At 38.7% G+C, this 19,832-nt stretch overlaps 1 protein-coding gene and 1 pseudogene across 5 annotated transcripts; both read left to right on the forward strand.

The window, feature by feature from the left end:
* The first annotated feature begins 364 nt into the window (after positions 1–364).
* LOC121963380 (uncharacterized) lies at positions 365–19,380 on the forward strand. Of its 4 annotated transcripts, XM_088090823.1 has the most exons (4): positions 372–1,116; positions 2,963–4,483; positions 6,677–6,684; positions 18,663–19,380. In XM_088090823.1, the coding sequence occupies exons 1-4, from the start codon at positions 924–926 to the stop codon at positions 19,371–19,373; spliced, it is 2,433 nt and encodes an 810-aa protein (XP_087946949.1). In that variant the 5' UTR covers positions 372–923; the 3' UTR covers positions 19,374–19,380. The 4 variants fall into 4 exon arrangements, with proteins under 4 accessions (XP_087946948.1, XP_087946949.1, XP_087946946.1 ...); XM_088090822.1 differs by lacking the exons at positions 2,963–4,483; positions 6,677–6,684 and having other exon boundaries at positions 365–1,116; positions 17,944–19,380; XM_088090820.1 differs by lacking the exons at positions 6,677–6,684; positions 18,663–19,380 and having other exon boundaries at positions 379–1,116; positions 2,963–4,792.
* Positions 5,464–14,827, forward strand: LOC121963385 (stonustoxin subunit beta pseudogene; annotated as a pseudogene). The gene is made up of 5 exons (XR_015779534.1): positions 5,464–6,010; positions 7,394–7,543; positions 10,383–10,472; positions 11,192–12,465; positions 13,356–14,827. The product of XR_015779534.1 is annotated as a stonustoxin subunit beta pseudogene (transcript).
* Positions 19,381–19,832: the final 452 nt, after the last annotated feature.

The raw sequence follows: 19,832 nt of genomic DNA on the forward strand, positions 1-19,832 counted from the left end.
ACAGACCATAACTTGAGTATCAATGAGTTAAGGTCCCTAACAGGTAAATGACACACTGTAACATGTCAAGTTCTTTACGTTTTGATATGATTAGTATGAAAAATCCAATAACAAAAGTCAGGTTTTAGAAGTATTTCAATCCTTTTCTTGAGTAAAAGTATTCGTACCACATTGTAAAATGACTCTGTTAAACAGCCCTAAATTCTGACCTTCAGCAACACAACAGCTGCACAACATCATGATGTAACAGTAATAACGATCCAATAATATTATAAACTTTATGAAATCACATTAACAGGATGCATTCTGCTGCACAACCAACAGAGACAGACATGAGCCTGTAAGTAAAAGTTTGGGCTCCTTTAGTTTGAAGGAAATTTGAAACCGGAAGCAGTGTAGCTTCCTGCTTGGAGTTCGGTTGTATCGGTCTGGTCCCGGGTCTTTGTGAACCGTTTTCTCCGCCGTGAGTCCTGCTCTTTCCGTCCCAGAGTCCATCAGATACAGCCGGGGTGAACCAGCAGAGTCCGTATGTTTGGTAAACTGGTTGAAGTGGACTTTGTGTCAGTTTCCGGGACGTTTCCGCGCAGACTCATCTCTGTTAGCCGAGGATGCTAAATGAAGCTAGCGGAGCGTGCTAGCAGGAAGTAGACGGAGCTCGGACACACAGCGCGAGACGGAGTGACTATTTATCAGAGACCAAACTGTGTTTTTCATGGAGACACAATGTCCAGATAAACCAGTTTAAATGAACTCTGTTCACTTCATCTAAACCCGTCTGAATGATCTCCCGGTGTTTCGCGAAGCTAATGAAGTTAGCCTGCTAGCAGGAAGTAGACGGATCCGACCGTAACCTAGCAACACGGCGAACATCAGCGCCAACAAACTGATTGTCTGGAGGAAAAGCTGCAGAGATTTTAGTCAAAATGTCCAAACGTGAAATGCTGAGTTTGCTGGTGAAGCAGCGGCTAACTGCGGCTGCTGAGGAGATTTTTGGGCTGTTTGAAAGATCGATAGCAGAGTACGAGGAGGAACTTTCTCGATCAAAAGAGGAAAACGAGCGACAGCAGAAACTCCTGGACGCTGTTTTCAGCCCTCAGCTCCGGCTGCACAGAGCAGGTCTGATACAGTTTATTACTATTTCATTATTACAAAGTGGCTCATTTTCTCGCTTCAAAAAATAGAAATACGTCTAAAATCCGCATTGTGTGCAACACATTGGAGTTATCTGGTGTTTCCTGTTACAACCAAACAGACCTAATCAACACTGTCTTCATTAAACAGCAACATTTATGGAGATTTATTCACTCAAATCAAAGAGAAGTTGACACTGACTCTCACTACCTACCACACTGTGAGAAATACAATTTTTTTAAACATATTTTTATTAGTTTCAGAACGTAACGTTCAGTGTTACAAAACAAATCCCACAAGAGTTAAAAAGTATTATCAGATACAAATGACATAAGAAGGATGCTGATAATATACAGAGGGAAATATTAATGTAAAAACAAGTCATAATTATGATGTTATAAAACAAAAAGAGGACCAACGTTACATACATATAATAATATTATTTATATATATTTAGAATATATGTGCAATATTTACTGCAAAAATAATCTGAATGTTTTCATAAACAGAGAAACAAGCTCTACACTAAATGATTTCACGTGATTGATACAGTATGTATATAGTAAGTGTCTAAATTGTATTTTTGTAATGTATTTCTTATTTTGTGATAATCTATTGAACTTTCTTTTGCAAATTGTAATTATTATTTTTCTTTGGCAACAAAGTAACATAAGCATTCATGCCAATAAAGCTGATTTGAATTTATTAATCAGAGTATTCTGTTCACTTAGAATCAGCAGGATGAGACGCCTGGAAACAGCTGTTAACTTTAGCGTCTGTGACTTTGTCTTGTCCCGTCAGCCAGGTTTCTACAATGATGGAAAATCAGGAATTTGGGTCGAGTTTTCTATGTAGAACCATGAAGAACAAACAGTCTAAATAATGTCTGTCCATCTGTGCTGGGGTCGACCGATTATCAGCCTGGCCAATTATTGGCGCAGATATTAGGCATTCTGCTGATTTTCTGTGTCTGAATTTTTCTTTTAATGAATGCTAAAAAAAAATTTGACAAAACTTACAAAGAAAGTGTCAGCATGGGAGGAACTTTTAGTTTGTAAAACCTTCGGGAGCTATTTTTTAATCTTTTATTTAAATTTTTACTTTATTGTATTAAAAAATGTTGCAGGGGACTTTCACACTTTTTCTTTTGTCGCAACCAAATATTTTTTGACAAAAAACATCATTTTATGCTAAGTTTAAACGGATGTACTGTCTGTTGTAAACATCAACATCAGTATGAGCTATCTTATCAACTCTCCTTGTATTTTATCATATTTGTAGCATCATCGCTTTAGTTAAATCTCAAACACTTGACAGTTTGTAGTTTGTTTTACTTTCTCTCCTCCTTGAAAACACAAGTTGTGTCTGTAGTTTTATTATAAACACACAGCAACAATTTTCTAAGCTGTGTGTAAGTGTTTCCTGTAAAGTTAAATTGCTTTTTATGATAAAGTTAAATGAAATACTGTTGCATTAAAGTAAAATTTTAAAGTTAGGTACAATTTGAATGAAGTGGACTGAAGCAATATTAGGATAAAAGTAAACAAAATGCTGTTGTGATAAAATCAAAGAACTGTTATTGTAAGGTTAAATGGATTATTTCTGTAATGAATTGAAGCAAAGCTTTAAAATGAATTAATAAGTTTATATAATGAAGAAGAAAAAACTCACAGAAATTAATAATGATAATAATAATAATAGTAATAATAAACACAACAACAAAAAACATAAATAATTTATGAAAAAAAAGTTTCTTTTAATTTGAATCACGTCCCGATACGAAATGTTAATCAGTTCAAGTGTTCACATAATGTTTCATTATTGTCCACAGATGTCCAGCAGCTGTTGGTGGTTAAAGGAGATGTCCCCTCCTCCAGTGAGGACCAGGAGGACCCAGAGCCTCCACACATTAAAGAGGAGCAGGAGGAGCTGTGGAGCCGTCAGGACGGAGAGCAGCTTGAAGGGCTGGAGGAGGCTGATATCAAGTTCACATTCACTTCTGTCCCTGTGAAGAGTGAAGAAGACGATGAAGACAAAGCTCAGTCCTCACAGCTTCATCGAAGACAAACTGAACAGATGGAAATAGGAGCTGATGGAGAGGACTGTGGAGGACCAGAACCAGACAGAAACTCACATCCAGATAGTCCTGTACAGCCAGACACTGAGGACAAGACTGGAGACTTTTCTGAACCAGAGACTGATGACAGCAGAGACTGGGAGGAGACTCAGGAACCTCAGTCAGGTTTAAACTCTCTGAAAAACAGTGAATCACCTGTCAGCGATGAGGAATTTAACACTGGAAACACACCAGTTAGCTCCTCTGAATGTGCCGGAAGCTTCGACCACAAGAAACATCTGCAGGAAGAAACTGAAATCCAAACAGGAGAGAAACCATTTAGTTGTTTAATTTGTGGTAAAACATTTTCTCGAAAGTACTACTTCACAACTCATATGAGACTTCATTCAGGGGAAAAACGGTTCAGCTGCTCAGTTTGCGAAGCAAATTTCAGCTTCAGTAACAGTTTGGTTAAACACATGAGAATCCACACGGGGGAGAAACCATTTAGTTGCTCATATTGTGACAAAAGTTTTACACAAAAGGCAGATCTGAGACGACACATGATTGTTCACACAGGGAAGAAACCATGTAGTTGTTCTGTTTGTGGTAAAAGTTTCACTCAGAAGACGGATTTGAGACGACACATGACCGTCCACACAGGGGAGAAACCGTTTCGGTGTTTAAATTGTGGTAAAACGTTCTCTCAAAAGTACACTTTAACAACTCATATGAGACTTCATACAGAAGGAAAACGCTTGAGTTGCTCAGTTTGTAAAGCAGAGTTTTGTCTCAGTAACAGTTTGGTTAAACATATGAAAATCCATTCAGGGGAGAAACCATTCAGTTGTTCGGTTTGTGGTAAAAGTTTCACGCAGAGTTCAGATATGAGACGACACATGACTGTCCACACAGGAGAGAAACCATATAGTTGTTTAGTATGCAGTAAGACATTCACACAGAAGCATACTCTGAAATTGCACTTGCCCATTCACACAGGGGAGAAACCCTTCAGTTGTTTAGTTTGCGGTAAAACATTCTCCCGAAAGTACCTTTTAACATCTCATATGAGACTTCATTCAGATGGAAAACGGTTCAGCTGCTCAGTTTGTGAGGCAATTTTTAGTTTTCGTAGCAGTTTGGTGAAACACGTGAAAATCCACACCGGGGAGAAACCATACAGCTGTTCGGTCTGTGGCAAAAGTTTTATCCAAAAGACAGATATGAGACGACACATGACTGTCCACACAGGAGAGAAACCGTTCAGCTGCAGCGTTTGTGGAAACAGATTCAGTCGTCTTGGTTCTGTGAAAAGACACAAGTGTGTCGGTGGGAGCGGCAGCAAAAAGTGAAGCTGCAGAGATGATTGTGACATTTTTTACCAGCAGGATTGCAGCACTGAGAGCAAGATTGGTTCAACACTGATCAGCTAACAAAGGATGATACAGACTCCCACATAAGTCTGCAGCTGAGATGAATTTGCGTAATCATTTAAATTTGTGTCATTGGTGTCTGTTACTGAGTCATTTCCTGGGCAGGGTGCCTTTTGATATTACATCTGATCACTGATGAAACTTGTTGTAAATTAAAATTGTTTTAAAAGTATCATTTCTCTGTGCATCACTGAGGTCAACATTCCTGATATATGTATGAAATGATTCAGCTCCCAATAAGAGTTTATTTCTAATTTAGTCAACTCTTCTGCTCCTGAATGGATCTCCAGTTGTGTGTAAAACAGGAGCAGTGGACTCTTAGGTATTCAGCTTTGTTTTGTCTGAATCACAAATCTTCTAGACAAACTTTGACTGGAGACAGTTGAACAGCTGAGGTGTTTGGTTTTCCAGATGTCACTTGGTTACATGTTTATTAACAAATGTTTGAGGCCCAAAGAGGTAAAGACCAGATTTGTCACTAATAAAGTTGTCAAAAATTTTAAATGAAAAAAAAAAGCCACCAAAATGGATCACTCAAAATTTTAAATACAAGAAAACTAAGACTGCCAAAAGTTGTTTTTGTTATAACCAAAAATTCTAAAGGGGAAGGAATCACATTTTTTCTAAAAGAAACAAAAAGCCAAAACTTTTTTTTTTTTAAATCTCCCAAAATTTGGAGAAAAAAAGCCATCCAAACCCACTGATGTGTTTTCTTTAAAAAGTTGCCAATTTATTATTTTTTTTCAGAGGTTCAGGCTAAGCCCCTAAAATCCTCAAATCCTAGAAACGCCCCTGAGTCTCTGTCAAACAACCTAACCGTGATTTTAGATTTCAGGATGCTGATAAGATCACGATATATCAATAATAATGATCCAATAATGTTATGAAGTGTTTGCAATAAAATTCAAAGCGGTTACTCTTCACAACCAACGAAGTCACGGGCCTGTAAATTAATCACTTTTATTTTGAAGAGTGTTGCCGGAAGCAGTGTAGCTTCCTGTTCGTAGTCTGGTCATAGAGGTCTGTTTCCAGGTCTTTGTTGTGAACCGTCTTCTCCGCCCTGAGTCCTCCTCTCTGCGCGCCAGAGTCCATCAGAACCAGCAGAGTCCGTATGTGTGATAAACTGGTTAAAGGTTAAAGTGGACTTTGTGTCAGTTTCCGGGACGTTTCCCCGCAGACTCATCTCTGTTAGCCGAGAATGCTACATGAAGCTAGCGGAGCGCGATAGCAGGAAGTAGAGCGTTTAAAGAGGGAGTTGCGTCATTTCCGTTCGCTCCAATAGACCGTTTTTTTCACAGCAATGGCGGAACGTGGAGCATCTCAATAATCCCCGGAAGTAGCATTACTTGTTAGCATCGCAGTGGATTTACAGCAGAGAAGACAATTTATGGTGAGCTTTTAAAGGGTGAAACCTCTAAAGAACTGCTTTTCATACTATAAGCATATTTTAGCTAAATTAACGTGGATTAAAGCATTATATTGGATTATCAGCCTCTAAATTAGTCGATTTACAAAATAACAGATATGCTAACAGATTAGTCTAACATTAGGACACTGTACTCTATATACTGAACACATTTCGTTAGCCACTAACAGCCTGATCATTTAAAATGAGTATTAATAATTATTAAAATTAATAATTTCATCTAACTGGGGAGTTAAAGGGGAGAAAAGCTCTGGCAGGAAGTAGACGGATCCAGTAGTAACCTAGCAACACGCGGAACATCAGAGTAACCAAACCGATTATTAACGGAGTTTGTTCGGCGGAAAAGCTTCTGTGATTTTAGTCAAAAAATGTCGAAACTTGAAATGCTTTGTCAATATATAAATATATGTATGTATGTATGTATATATATATAAATATATGTATGTATGTATGTATATATATATATTAGTGCTGGGCCGTTAACGGCGTTAACGTGCTGCGTTAACGCGGGATTCTTATCGCGCGATAAACTATTCACTAAGTTGGGTCTATACAGTGAGCAAGGCGGATGTATACCTGGTCAAATTACGCAGAGGGGGCGTGAACAAGGCGGAAGCTGGTCTGCCTGAGTGACTGGAGTGATTGGCTCAAGCAAATCAACCTGTGTTCCTAAATGTCTGTGTTTAACAAAATAAAAAAAAGTTAAACACCAAAGTAAATCTTATGGAACATTATTTTTCTTTACCAAATATTATAGTAGAACAGCTTTCTCAAGCATTTTGTGATGCATTTTCATCATTTAGATAGATAGATATTATTTTGAATGTCTTTGGCAAAATTCAAATCTATAATTTTAATCTAGATTAACTACAGGATTGCAGTGAGATTAATCTAGATTAAAAAAATTAATCTATGCCCAGCACTAATATATATATATATATATATATATATATATATATATATATATATATATATAGATAGATAGATAGATAGATATAAATATTGATATTGATATATTGATATATTGATATATGATATTAATATTAAATGCTATATATAATGCCGTGCTGCTGAAATGACGTTAAAGCACACCCTGTCCTCAAATATAGCTTAAATTGATGTACTTTGATTATCTCGAAATCAGTCACCAAACCCATCATATTCTATGGAAACAGTGAATTTCCTTCAGTGGAAACGCAATCATATCGCAATTGTGTTTTTATCAAATTTTATTTATCATAGTTATTGCTGAAGTATGCGCACATCCGAAACGGAAACCCGCCCAGTGTCTCAGCGCTGGTGCGGGGGAGCGCGCGCTTACAGCAAACTTGAATTATCTTTCTCCAGAATCGTTGACGTTAGAAGCGTCATGGGATGAGCGAGCACGAGAGGGTGTCTGACAGTATTTCAATCACCTGCCGCCATCGCAGATCATCAGTCTGGAAGCTGCAGCAGGACGAATCTCACAAACTCAGCTGATCTACACACCTTCACCAGGTGAGGACGCGCCGAAAACACACGCACAAACGCAAACGCGTGTTCATGCGGGCTTTTACTGCGGTAACTATCCGTGTCTACAGGGAGATACTGCATTTTTAACACAGTAACTTAACATGCTTTTACTGGGGCCACAAAAGGACAGAGGCCCAGGGGCCAGTCACAGCAGCCTTGACATGTTTCCAGGAGTTTAGGACATTTCCATGATTTTTGGACAGTTCTATAGGAGTCGAACAATATTGGTTTTTCAAGGCGGATGCCGACCATTGGCACCTAATGGGACTGAAATCCGTTTGGGGGGGACCGATATGCATTTACAATTAAAATTAAAAGATTTCTGTCAATATTTAAAATTTGGAAATTAACAAACCTCAAGACAAAACTATGTTTAAATATCTTTTGCAAATATTGAATCAAAACTGAAACTTTCAGCATCATTTATAGCGAGTTCCCCGCAACTTTATTTTAGTTCAGTGAAAATTCGCGAACATGTTTTTCTTGTTTTTTGTGCATTTTGAAGGGCATCTTAGATTGATGAGTATGTAGGTTAGGCATATATAAGCTTCTGCTTGTGCCTAAGCCTGATCAGTCACTACATCGCACACAGACGGTTGTTTTTAATTATACTGACAATGCTGTTTGTGTTTATTGCATTATGTATGATGACTGAATAAAATACCACTACTACTGAAAAAGAAAAAAAAAACAAATAAAACATGAATGAATAAAAAATAGCCCCCTGAGGTTTGACAAAGATAAAGTTCCTCCCATGCTGACACTTTCTTTGCATTTATTGCAAGCTGCCTTTCATGGTGTTGGTTGAGTGTTACACGCACACTAATTCATTTTTTCATTAATTAATTTCATGGGTGATCATGAAAATAAAGCGCAGATACAGATAATCAACAAAATGCCAAATATTGGCTCCAATAATTGGCCAGGCCAATGTCATTGTCAATCCCTAATTTGCAGGAATTAAGGAAATTTATAGGATTTTAGGCTGTTTCCAGGTGAATAAAGTTTTATAGTTTATATTTCAGTGTTTTCAATGGAGCTGCATCCTGCCGAAGAAACTGAATGTGTTTATTTTACTGGAAGGCAATGAGCAGCAAAACAAGAAATGACCCCCAAACTAGCAATAAATAAGTTAAATAAATAAGTACGAGAAAATTACCTGAAAAACTGAAAATTAGAATTTTGATAAATAAAATGAAAAAAAGTTAAAAGGGAAATTAATTTTTAATAGTTGTTTGATATAATTTTAGCTGTGCAGTTATGTTAATAATAAATGTTCCACAAAATGCAGATTTAGAAAAGTGCTTTAAAAATTAATACAAAAACATACATATATAAAACAATAATCATCATAATAATAATTTATTTTATTTGTTATGCACTTTACATTTGAAACAAACCTCAAAGTACTACGTGGTTAAAAAAAAATATTACTATTGATATTTTTATATATAACTGTGGCGTGTTCGCACTCGCCCCCTCCCCTCTCGCTCTGCTGATATTTTCCACATGGTGATGATGATGCTGTGACCACGGTTTCTATTAAGCCTGTTGGCTCCCGTTATCTCAATAGAACATTTTGTTTATGCTGTAATTTAGTAAATCATCTGTCCGGCGGGTCCAGCTGCATTCTTTATTTGTTAGCTTTGAAACATTTAAACAGCCGCGTGATACAGCACACAACGTTCGTGCTGCAGGGGCCCCACATTACCTTCAAGCAGATCACTTCACAGGTTAACTTTCGCAAAGCATCAGCAGACAATTAACCTCCAGAGGCGTCTTTAAGCCGGGACGTCCGAGGCTTCAGCCCCGAAACCAAACAGGTATAGATATAGTTTAAACATTTCTGTTTTTACATTTTCTGGTTGTGATAAATGGTGTATTATTATTGTGTATTTTGGCGATCTGTGGGTTTGGAAAACATGTTCTCTTTACAAATTGACAAAAAAAAATCTTTTCATAAAATCACCAAAATATTAAAACTTAGAAATTATTAAAACTAAGAAATAAAATCACTAATTAGAAATAAATCATCAAAAACTATAAAAGAAAAGAAATCAATCTTAAAAATCACCAAAAATGTTTACAGAAAAAAAATCACTAATTAAAAATAAATCACCAAAAACTTTATAAGTAGAAAAACTAAATCATCAAAAAAAATGTGAGAGGAGGAAAAAAAACAACATTTTTTTGAGATCGCCAGAATATTTAAAATGTAAAACAAAAAAAGTTTTGAAATATGTCACCCAAAACGTTAAAAGAAAAAAAAATCATCCAAGAAAAAATTCAAAGACATAAAATCATAAAAAATGTCTTAAAATCACCAAAATATTTGAAATGAAAAACAAATCACAAAAAAATATTTAAAGAGGAAAATAATCACCACTTAAAAATATCAACAAAAATATATATGTAGATATAGTTTCAAATAAAAGAGGGTGCCTAAGGGACTGTTCTTTACTTATCAGAGACCCTCCTCAACAAAAAAAATCTGCAAAAATTTTTAAAGAAAAAAAAGTTTGTCAAGAAAAAAAACTGCTGCTAAAATAAATACAAAATACAACTATTTAAATTTGTATGCCCCTCTCCTGAGAAAAAAATCACACAAGTCCCTCCTCAGTGCTCAAAAATAACAGACAGTCCCTCACTGCATCGCTTATCGCTCCTCTAACAGCTGAATCTGAAGCCAGCGTGAGCATCGTCAGTCCTTCTGTCTCTCGTTTGTTGTCCTCTTTGCTTGTTTCAGCTGAACTGGCAGCGTTTCAGACTCTGTTTCAGAGTGTAAAAGACGTTCTGACGGCCACGTGCTCACTTTTCTCAGCAGGTTGGAAAGATGGCGTCAGATGGCATTGAAATTGCTGCCCTGGGTCGACCCTTCACCCTGGGGATGCTCTATGATGCTCGGAAAGATGCAGTGATTGAGTGAGTGTCAGTCTCATCTACCTTCGTATTAAAATACAATTCCAGACATATATTTGTATGTCACTGCTCTTCTTACAGGAAGTTTGAAATTATATTTATTGTCATTTTTGAGTTATCATGAAAAAAAGGCAATATTTTTGGTGTAAGGGGCGATGGAGTGTGTTCAGTATCAAAATTTATGTTCAAAAAGTGAAATTTGGACTGTATTTTGTATTCTGCCATCATGTAGCTTATAGCAATCAATGGAAGCAAAAAGTGCATCTGTAAGCATCATATTGTGATATTTTAGATGATACAATAAAAATGAAAATCTGTCGGTATTTAGAATTTGGAATATAACAAACTCTGTTTTTGGCAAATGTTTAATAAAGAACATTGCCAGAACATTTTAAGGAAAAAAAATCAACATTTTTTTCTATAAAAGAAAAATGAAAGCAAAAATTGCAAAAATGTTTTCTTCAAAAATAAAGAAAAAAATGTCAAAATGTTCTTAACATAACAACTTTTTTTTTTAGGCAAGATTTTGTATAGAATTTTAAATTAAAAGTATTGTGATTTAGAATCTACAACCGACTTATAAATTAGATTTTACACCTGGCGTCATGGCAAAGAGGTATCAGATATTCCCTCCTGGTAAGACTGAAATTTATCTGGTTTATCATTTAAATCATTTTCCCTCAAGACACATTTGTACATAAAATAATTTATAAGGTTTCTGATTTTTGGGTTTTTTTTTTTATTTCCGCAGGGCTGACATTGTGGGATGAGAAAATTCTACAAGAGCACACGACTGAAACCTCTCTGCACAGCAGCGTGTATGAAATTGCTGCCTCCGACTCCATCGACTCCAAGTCATCTCTGCTGGACATCGAAGCGTCTCTGAAGGCCAGCTTCCTGAGCGGACTGGTTGAAGTCGGAGGATCCGCCAGGTACCTGAACGATAAGAAGAAATTCAAGAATCAGAGCAGAGTGATGGGTCAGTACAAAGCCACCACCCACAACACGAAGCTGGCGGTGAATCAGCTGGGAGCCCTTGAAGAGCATCAGATGGACATCATCAGGAAGAGCTCGGCGACACACGTGGTCACCAGCATCCTCTACGGGGCCAATGCTTTCTTTGTGTTTGACAGTGAGAAGTTGGAAGACACCAGCGTTCAGGACGTCCAGGGCAAAATGCAAGCTGTGATCAATAAGATCCTCCTCTTTAAGGTCGAGGGAAACGCGTCCGTCACGATGACTGACGAGGAAAAAGCGCTGACCAAGATGTTCTCCTGCAAATTCTACGGAGACTTCATCCTCAGCAAAAACCCGACGACGTTTGAAGACGCGGTGACGACCTTCAAAAACATTTCAAATGAGCTGAAAGACAAGAAAGAGAACAGCGTCCCGATGAAGGTCATGCTCATGCCGCTGAAGAATCTGGACATCAAAGCTCCCGAGCTGATGAGTGGGATCAGCGTTGGACTGGTGAGGAAGGCGCAGCACGTTCTGGAAGATTTAAGGGAAATTGGAATGAGATGCAACGAATCTCTGGAGGACAGAGTGGTGGAGGGTCTCCCCGTCCGTCATGAAGGGAACAAAGATCGTCCTCAGCAAGTCGGAGCTGGACAGAGAGGTTCTTGCTCCGGATGTAACGGAGGCTCTGTGCTTTGTTTTCACCTCCATGGAAAAGGGCGACACCTACCTTGATGTCATGGCCAACTACTTAAAGTCTCCGAAACTAGGAAGCACCAAAGAGGATCCGTGGTTCTTCTCAAATGAAGTTTTAATCACAATGAGAAAGAAAGCCAGAGCTTTCCGCAGCCACGCCGAAGCGCAGAGGAACAACAACAAGATGCTTTTTCTCATAGCGACCGTCACAAACGAGAAATACATCGGAGCCACCATCTACCACTACAGGGACGGCATTCTGGTCTCTGAGGATTTCACCAAGCCGGACCTCCCTCCTGTGGAAAGCATCACAGACAGAAGACTGCTGCTGTGGTGTAAGTCATTTCCCATGCTTTGTCTGAGTCAGAAACACTGTCCTCACCTTTCAATTATCAGGTTCCTTCTAAGGGCGGCCGATATATCGACCACACGCCATGTACTGTGGCTTTTTCCATGTAAACATGCTTTCTCAACCCACAGTCTGCCAAAACTACACCATTTATCACAACCAGAAAATGGTTGAAACCAGAAATTTTTAAACTATATCTACACCTGTTTGGTTCCGGGGCCAAAGTCTCGGACGTCCCGGACTAAAGACGCCTCTGGAGGTGATGTGGGACCTTTGAAGCAGGGAACACTGTGTGCTGTATCACACAGCCTTTTAAGGATGTGTTTTGTAATGAACAAATTAGGAATGCAGCTGGACTTGCTAGAGCACTTATTTTAAATTTAGGCATCAACAGAATGTTGCCCTGATCTGTACTTCTGCGGCGTTTTGTATTAACCTGTCTGAAGAGCTCTTTGGTCTTCACGGTGCCTCCTGCTTAGTGGTGCTTCAGACGCTGGAGCCTTTCACAGCAGACAAACTCAGGTCACGAGACACTTTGACTTTTGACTCTTTAGTGTCGGTCCATTACAAAAAAAAATCAAATACAGCGTGCTCACTCACAGTGTAACTTGTTAAAAGTAGGTGCTAAATCCTCAAAGTGGATATCAAAGAAGTCAAACACTGCAATTATAGCGTCTTTTATTATTGCCACATGGACGTTTCAGGCCAAATGCCTTTATTCAGCGAGTACGTTTGTATTATTGCCATTGTACATGCTATACATATATATAAGTCCAGTTGCCTATGACAGCGCACTAAGAATGACCTGAACGACTGACAACAATCTTCACCAACACAATGATTAATAACAGGGTTTTGTCTCGGTCTCTCCTTCAGATGCCACTGATCTCACCCTGGACCCAAACACTGCACACCGCTCCATCACTCTGTCCCGGGAAAACAAGATGGCATCGTATGGAACAACCCAGTCGTATCCCGATCACCCCGAGAGGTTCACCCAACATCAGCAGGTGTTATGCAAAGAGGGCTTATCTGAGCGCCATTACTGGGAGGTAGAGTGGAGGGTAGATATGTTTGGGGATCCTATAAGTTTTGTTGGTGCATTTGCTGCATACAAGGGAATAAGTAGAACCCATGAAAAAGAGAGCTACGTGTTTTCCAATCCAAAAGCGTGGTGTTTTGCAATATTTAAACTAACACTAATAGCCTTTGCAGTGGTATCAAATGGAAATAAAGTCACAAACTGTACGGCTCACACAAAAAAAATGGGGTTTTATCTGGACTGGCCTGCTGGCACTCTGTCCCTCTACGACGTCTTCCCCGACTCTCTGAGTCACATCCACACCTTTCACTCCAGGTTCACCGAGCCGCTTTACCCCGGCGTCCTGACACAACACAGCTCATCCGTCGTTTCCCTGTGTCCTTTTGACTAAGAGCCGCGACAAACCCTTAATTAGATCCCTGGTCTGTGAGTCGGGACATGGGTTTACATTTAATGTTTAACCCTTTGAAACCAAAGCCAACCGGCTTGATTTCTTTAAAAAAAAAAAAAAAGCAATGACCAACAAAATGCCTAGAAATGTATTTGACATGCCATCACCTTTTCGCACCTCTCTTAAAAAAAAAAAAAAAAACAGTCCCTAAGTTTTACTTAAATATTCAGGTCTAATCCTGTTCTGAATTCATATATATTTTAAATAATATACATTTTTAAAAGTAAGTATATATCAATGAAACCCAGATCGAGAATCAATGGTGGTTTCAGAGAATGTATGGTCTTGAACATTTGCCTCAAAGTCCTGGAAAAGACATAGAAAAGTCATGAAAATGTATTGGTAAAGATGTGTATGAACCCTGCAGGAAACCTCGGTCGTCTGTGTTTTCCTGTTGGCTCCATCTGTACGTTAACCCCGTCCTCGCCTTCAGTCAGTGACTTTACTGTTCGGATGAGAGAGCCTTTATTTGCTCCATTTTCCTGGATGTTAATCACATTGCTGATGTTTGATTAGCTAATGAAATGTTCTTTTCTTCATATATTAGTTGATGTTAATTCAATGCACAGTCTTCTCAAATATGTTTGATTCAAGACATTTTCAAGCTTCTGTAATTCATCACTGATTTGTTTTTATTGAAACTTTCTATTCTAACTCTTGATGCTTAAACACACAATCACTGTCAACTCTATTATATTGAAATATTACTCACAGCTTATATGAAACAAATGACAGACATGTTTTGTTTGAGAGAGTCACTGATAACACCATTTTATTGCAAACACTGCTGATGTAACGTCACATTCCTGCAACACCTGTTGGATGTGTTTACTTTCTTCCTGAGCAAAATATTCAATAAAGTGGAGATCTGACTTCACCACAGTGTGCTGCTTTGTTTTTATCTTTGACACATCAGCATTTTTCAGTGCAAACAACACAATAACAAATTTGAAAATCCCAGAAACATCATAACATTTTCGAAATGTTCTAAAATCCTAGAAATGTCCCAAATGGGCTGCGGGTTTGAAAGGCCTGTTTTCTCATAAAATAATCAGCAGTAAAATATATACCCAATTACAGCTGTATGGCCCTCCTCTAAGCCAAAACAAACAAAGAAACTTAAATCTATATCAATATATGCTGAATGAAGTACTCTGTTTCTACTTTGCATCCATTGCTAAGAGCTACTAACATTTTTAACAGGACAATTCATAATTGAAATTAAGTTTTATTGGGTTAAATAAGGTGCCAGAGTGCATAAAAAAGGATAAAAATAGAGCTTGTTGATCAAAAGTCTGCCCTAAGCCCCCTATGTCCTTAAATCCTAAAAACGCTCCTGTCGCTCAACACCCAAAAAAAAGCTATTAAAAAAGCTGTTATTGAACATTTCTCAAGAAAGCTGCAAGCAGCAAAACCACAGGCCTAGCAAGCAAACAGACATGATTTGAACAGGCACTTCACTCTAATTACAAAAAATATCAATTGTCGTACTTTCGCTGTTTTTATGCGCGATGAGGACTTTTATTCTGAAGGGGAGCATCTCCTGTGCCCCGGAAGCCGTGTTCTCTCCTGTGTTTAACTTTTGACCATGGAATATAAGGAAGTATTTTTTTCATGGAGCCACAATGTCCAGATCAACAGTTTAAATGATCTTTGTGCTGTTCTTTTTATTTTAAACCGTCTGAATGATCTCCTGGTGTTTTAAGAAGCTAATGACGTTAGCCTGCTACCAGGAAGTAGACGGATCCGACCGGAAAAGTTTCTGTGATTTTTGGTCAAAATGTCCAAACGTGAAATGCTGAGTTCGCTGGTGAAGCAGCGACTAACTGCGGCTGCTGACGAGATTTTTGGGCTGTTTGAAAGATCGATAGCAGAGTACGAGGAGGAACTTTCTCGATCAAAAGAGGAAAACGAGCGACAACAGAAACTCCTGGACGCTGTTTTCAGCCCTCAGCTCCGGCTGCACAGAGCAGGTCTGATACAGTCACTGACTATTATCTCTCTGTTTAAACCAGCAGGACCTCACCTGTTCACATAAGTCCTCCAAAACACGCACCACCTCTAACTGCAAATACTCTGCATGAGCGGTACTCAACTTAGGGCCCGCGGGCCAATTCTGGACCCTTTTTTCTAATTTACAATAAAAAATAAAATGATTGATATTGGGAATTGTTTATGTACTTTTAGTATCCATAGGGTGCCACAGTGCATAAAACAGCATCAAAATAGAATTTGCTGATCAAAAAAAATTTGAGGTCCTAACTAAGACCTGAATGTCCAAAAGATCCCATGAGTGTTCTGAATTGCAGAAATGTCCAAAAATGCCCGAAACGTCCTTATATCCTACGTCCTAAAATCTGAAAAAAAAATCCTAAAATTCTAGAAATACCCAAAGATCCAAGGAATGTCTTAAAATCCCAGAAATGTTATGAAACCCTAGAAACGTCTTAAAATCCTTAAACCGTCCTAAAATCCTACAAATGCCCTAAAAATCTAGAAACCTCCCAAAATCATACAAATGCCTTAAAAATCTAGAAATGTCCCAAAATCCTACAAATGCCTTAAAAATTTAGAAACATCCCAAAATCATACAAATGCCCTAAAAATCTAGAAATCTCCCAAAATCCTACAAATGCCTTAAAAATCTTGAAATGTCCCAAAATCCTACAAATGTCCTAAAAGTCTAGAAACATCCTGAAACCCAAGAAATGGCCTAAAATCCTAGAAATGATATAAAACCGTAGAAACATCTTAAAATCCTAGAAAAGTCCTAAAGTTGTAGAGACTTTCTAAAATCCAAGAAATTATATGAAATTCTAAAAATGTCTTTAAATCTTAGAAACATCCTAAAATCCTAGATATGTCTTGAAATCCTAGAAACTTTCTAAAATCTTCTGACCACCCGTTCATACCAGCAGGGCTCAAAGCTGTTCACTTTAGTGACATTTTTTACTTTCAAAATAACTCAATAAAGAAAAAACAAATTGTCGAAAGTTTCTCCATTAAAACACATTTTTTGAAGAAAATTTTTTTTTCACCACAAATTTTGAAAGTAAAAAGAATGCAAAACATATTGTACCTTTGGCGCATGCACACGCTGCAACAGGTGCCGTGTCAAAAAGTGATCGTCTGCCAGAAACTGACTTTAAAGCTGCTCTCACATGGATCAAACAGTCGTAATATGTAAATACACATAACGTCCGTGGTACGACATGTTTGTGAAACTTAATGTTTTTTGAGACCCAGTTTTCACATGGGTGCGATTTATAGTTTGATGAGGCATGACATTTATGATTAGATTATAGCTCACCCAGTCCCTTTTTACCTGTGTAAATACCTTGAAAGGCTCAATGCAATGGATAAAATGTGATTTCTTACTTGCCAAAACGTGTTTGCAGCTGCTACCTTGCTACTGAAAGGCTGTTTCTGCCTCAAAATGACTTGAATTCATTCATAGTGATTATATTTGACAGATAATAGCTCTCCCAGTCACTTTTCACCTTTGTAAATACCTTTAAAAGACAATGCATCAAATAAAATGCAATTTTCTACTTGCCAAAAAGTTATTGTAGTCGCTATCTGGTTATCCAGGTGCAACCCTGAATCTGTGGGACCCCGAGAGACAAGAAAGCACAAAAGCTCTGAGGAAGAAGTTAGTAACAGGCATTAATGGGACATGAAAGTGAGTAAATGAAGGAGAGAGGAGCTCAGTGTATCACGGGAAGTCCCCTGTCAGATTAGGCCCAAAGCAGCCTCACTAGGGGCTGGCTCAAGGCAGGCCTGAGCCAGCCCTAACTATAAGCTTTTATGTGATAAGTACCCAGATGGGCCGTGCTATTGGCATGCTGACTGCAGAAATGTCCACCAGAGCATTTGCCCATGAACTCAATTTTCATTTCACGACCAAAAGACGTCTGTTCAGCCGAAATCACGGTTTTCCTCAATGTGTGTTTGTGTGCTGTTTCCTGCAGACGTCCAGCAGCTGTTGGTGGTTAAAGAAGAGGTTCCCCCCTCAAGTGTGGACCAGGAGGACCAAGAGCCCCCAAAGATTAAAGAGGAGCAGGAGGATCCAGAGCCTCCACACATTAAAGAGGAGCAGGAGGACCCAGAGCCTCCACACATTAAAGAGGAGCAGGAGGATCCAGAGCCCCCACACATTAAAGAGGAGCAGGAGGACCCAGAGCCCCCAAAGATTAAAGAGGAGCAGGAGGATCCAGAGCCTCCACACATTAAAGAGGAGCAGGAGGATCCAGAGCCTCCACACATTAAAGAGGACCAGGAGGAGCTGAGGAGCCAACAGGAGGGAGAGCAGCTTGAAGGGCTGGAGGAGGCTGATATCAAGTTCACATTCACTTCTGTCCCTGTGAAGACTGAAGAAGACGATGAAGACAAAGCTCAGTCCTCACAGCTTCATCAAAGACAAACTGAACAGATGGAAACAGACGCTGATGGAGAGGACTGTGGAGGACCAGAACCAGACAGGAACTCACATCCAGATAGTCCTTTACGACCGGTTAGTGAAGATGATTCTCTGGACTCTTCTGAGACTGAAGTCAGTCATATTCAGAGACCTCAATCAGATTTAAACTCTTTGAAAAATGATGAAGTTGCTGCCGGTGGTTCCGGATGTTGTTCTGGAGAGAAACCTTTCAGCTCTTTTCCGTGTGGATCAAAATCTGCCAAAGACAAGTCATTAAAGAGACACGTGAGCTCTCATACAGGAGAGAGACCTTTCAACTGCTCAGTGTGTGATAAAAGATTTTTGTGCAAGTCACATTTGAAGAAACACATGGTAACTCATACAGGAGAGAAACCATTCAGCTGCTCAGTGTGTGGCAAAGCTTTCAGTGAAGGCGGAAATCTAAAGATGCACATGAGAATTCATACAGGAGAGAAACCTTTCAGCTGCTCAGTTTGTAAGAAGTCTTGTACACAGAGTGCCAACTTATGGAAACACATGAAAATTCACACAGGAGAGAAGCCATTCCTCTGCTCAGTGTGTGGCAAAGCTTTCAGTGAAAAGGCAAAGCTGAAGATACACATGAAAATTCACACAGGAGAGAAACCTTTCAGCTGCTTAGTGTGTGGCAAAGCTTTTGGTCAAAAAACAAATCTGACGATACACATGAGAATTCATACAGGAGAGAAACCTTTCAGCTGCGCAGTGTGTAAGAAATCTTTTTCACAGATGGGAGGTTTACAGAAACACATGAGAATCCACACAGGAGAGGAAGCTTTCAGCTGCTCAGTGTGTGGCAAAGCATTCAGTGGAAGTGGAAGTCTGAAGATACACATGAAAATACACACAGGACAGAAACTGTTGAGCTGCTCAGTTTGTGGTGAAAGATTTAAACATAATGATCAGCTGACACAACACATGGTGCATCACTTAGGAAAGTAACTCATTTAGTTTCTAAATTCGTAGTCAAATATTTGGCAGCTAGAGTCAGAAGTGACACATTTATTCACACGGGAGAGAAAATATTGAACTGCTCAATGTGTGGTGAAAGATTTCTACAAAAGGTTTAGCGACACAACATGTGGTACATCACGTAGAAGAGACAACATTAAGTTTCTCAGTTTAGTGGGTTTTGGACATAGACATTTATTGGTAAAATTGTGTATGAACCCTGCATATATTTTACCCCACCGTGTGCCACAACATGAATGAAATGAATGAAAGTGTCATTTAATGAACATCTCCATGATATCTGAGCAGTAGATTCCCTGAGGACGGACCAGAATGTGGCTGAAAGCTTCAGAAACAAAAACTTGGGACCTCGTGTTGAGAAAATTTTTAAGCTTTTTCTTCCAAAATCAAGACAAATTTTCACTCTCAGTGAATGTGATTTTTTTTAAA

The sequence above is a fragment of the Plectropomus leopardus genome, chromosome 17 (assembly GCF_026936395.1).
Source record: "Plectropomus leopardus strain MGB_pleo_1.0 chromosome 17, ASM2693639v1, whole genome shotgun sequence".
In the NCBI taxonomy this organism is placed as follows: Eukaryota; Metazoa; Chordata; class Actinopteri; order Perciformes; family Serranidae; genus Plectropomus; species Plectropomus leopardus.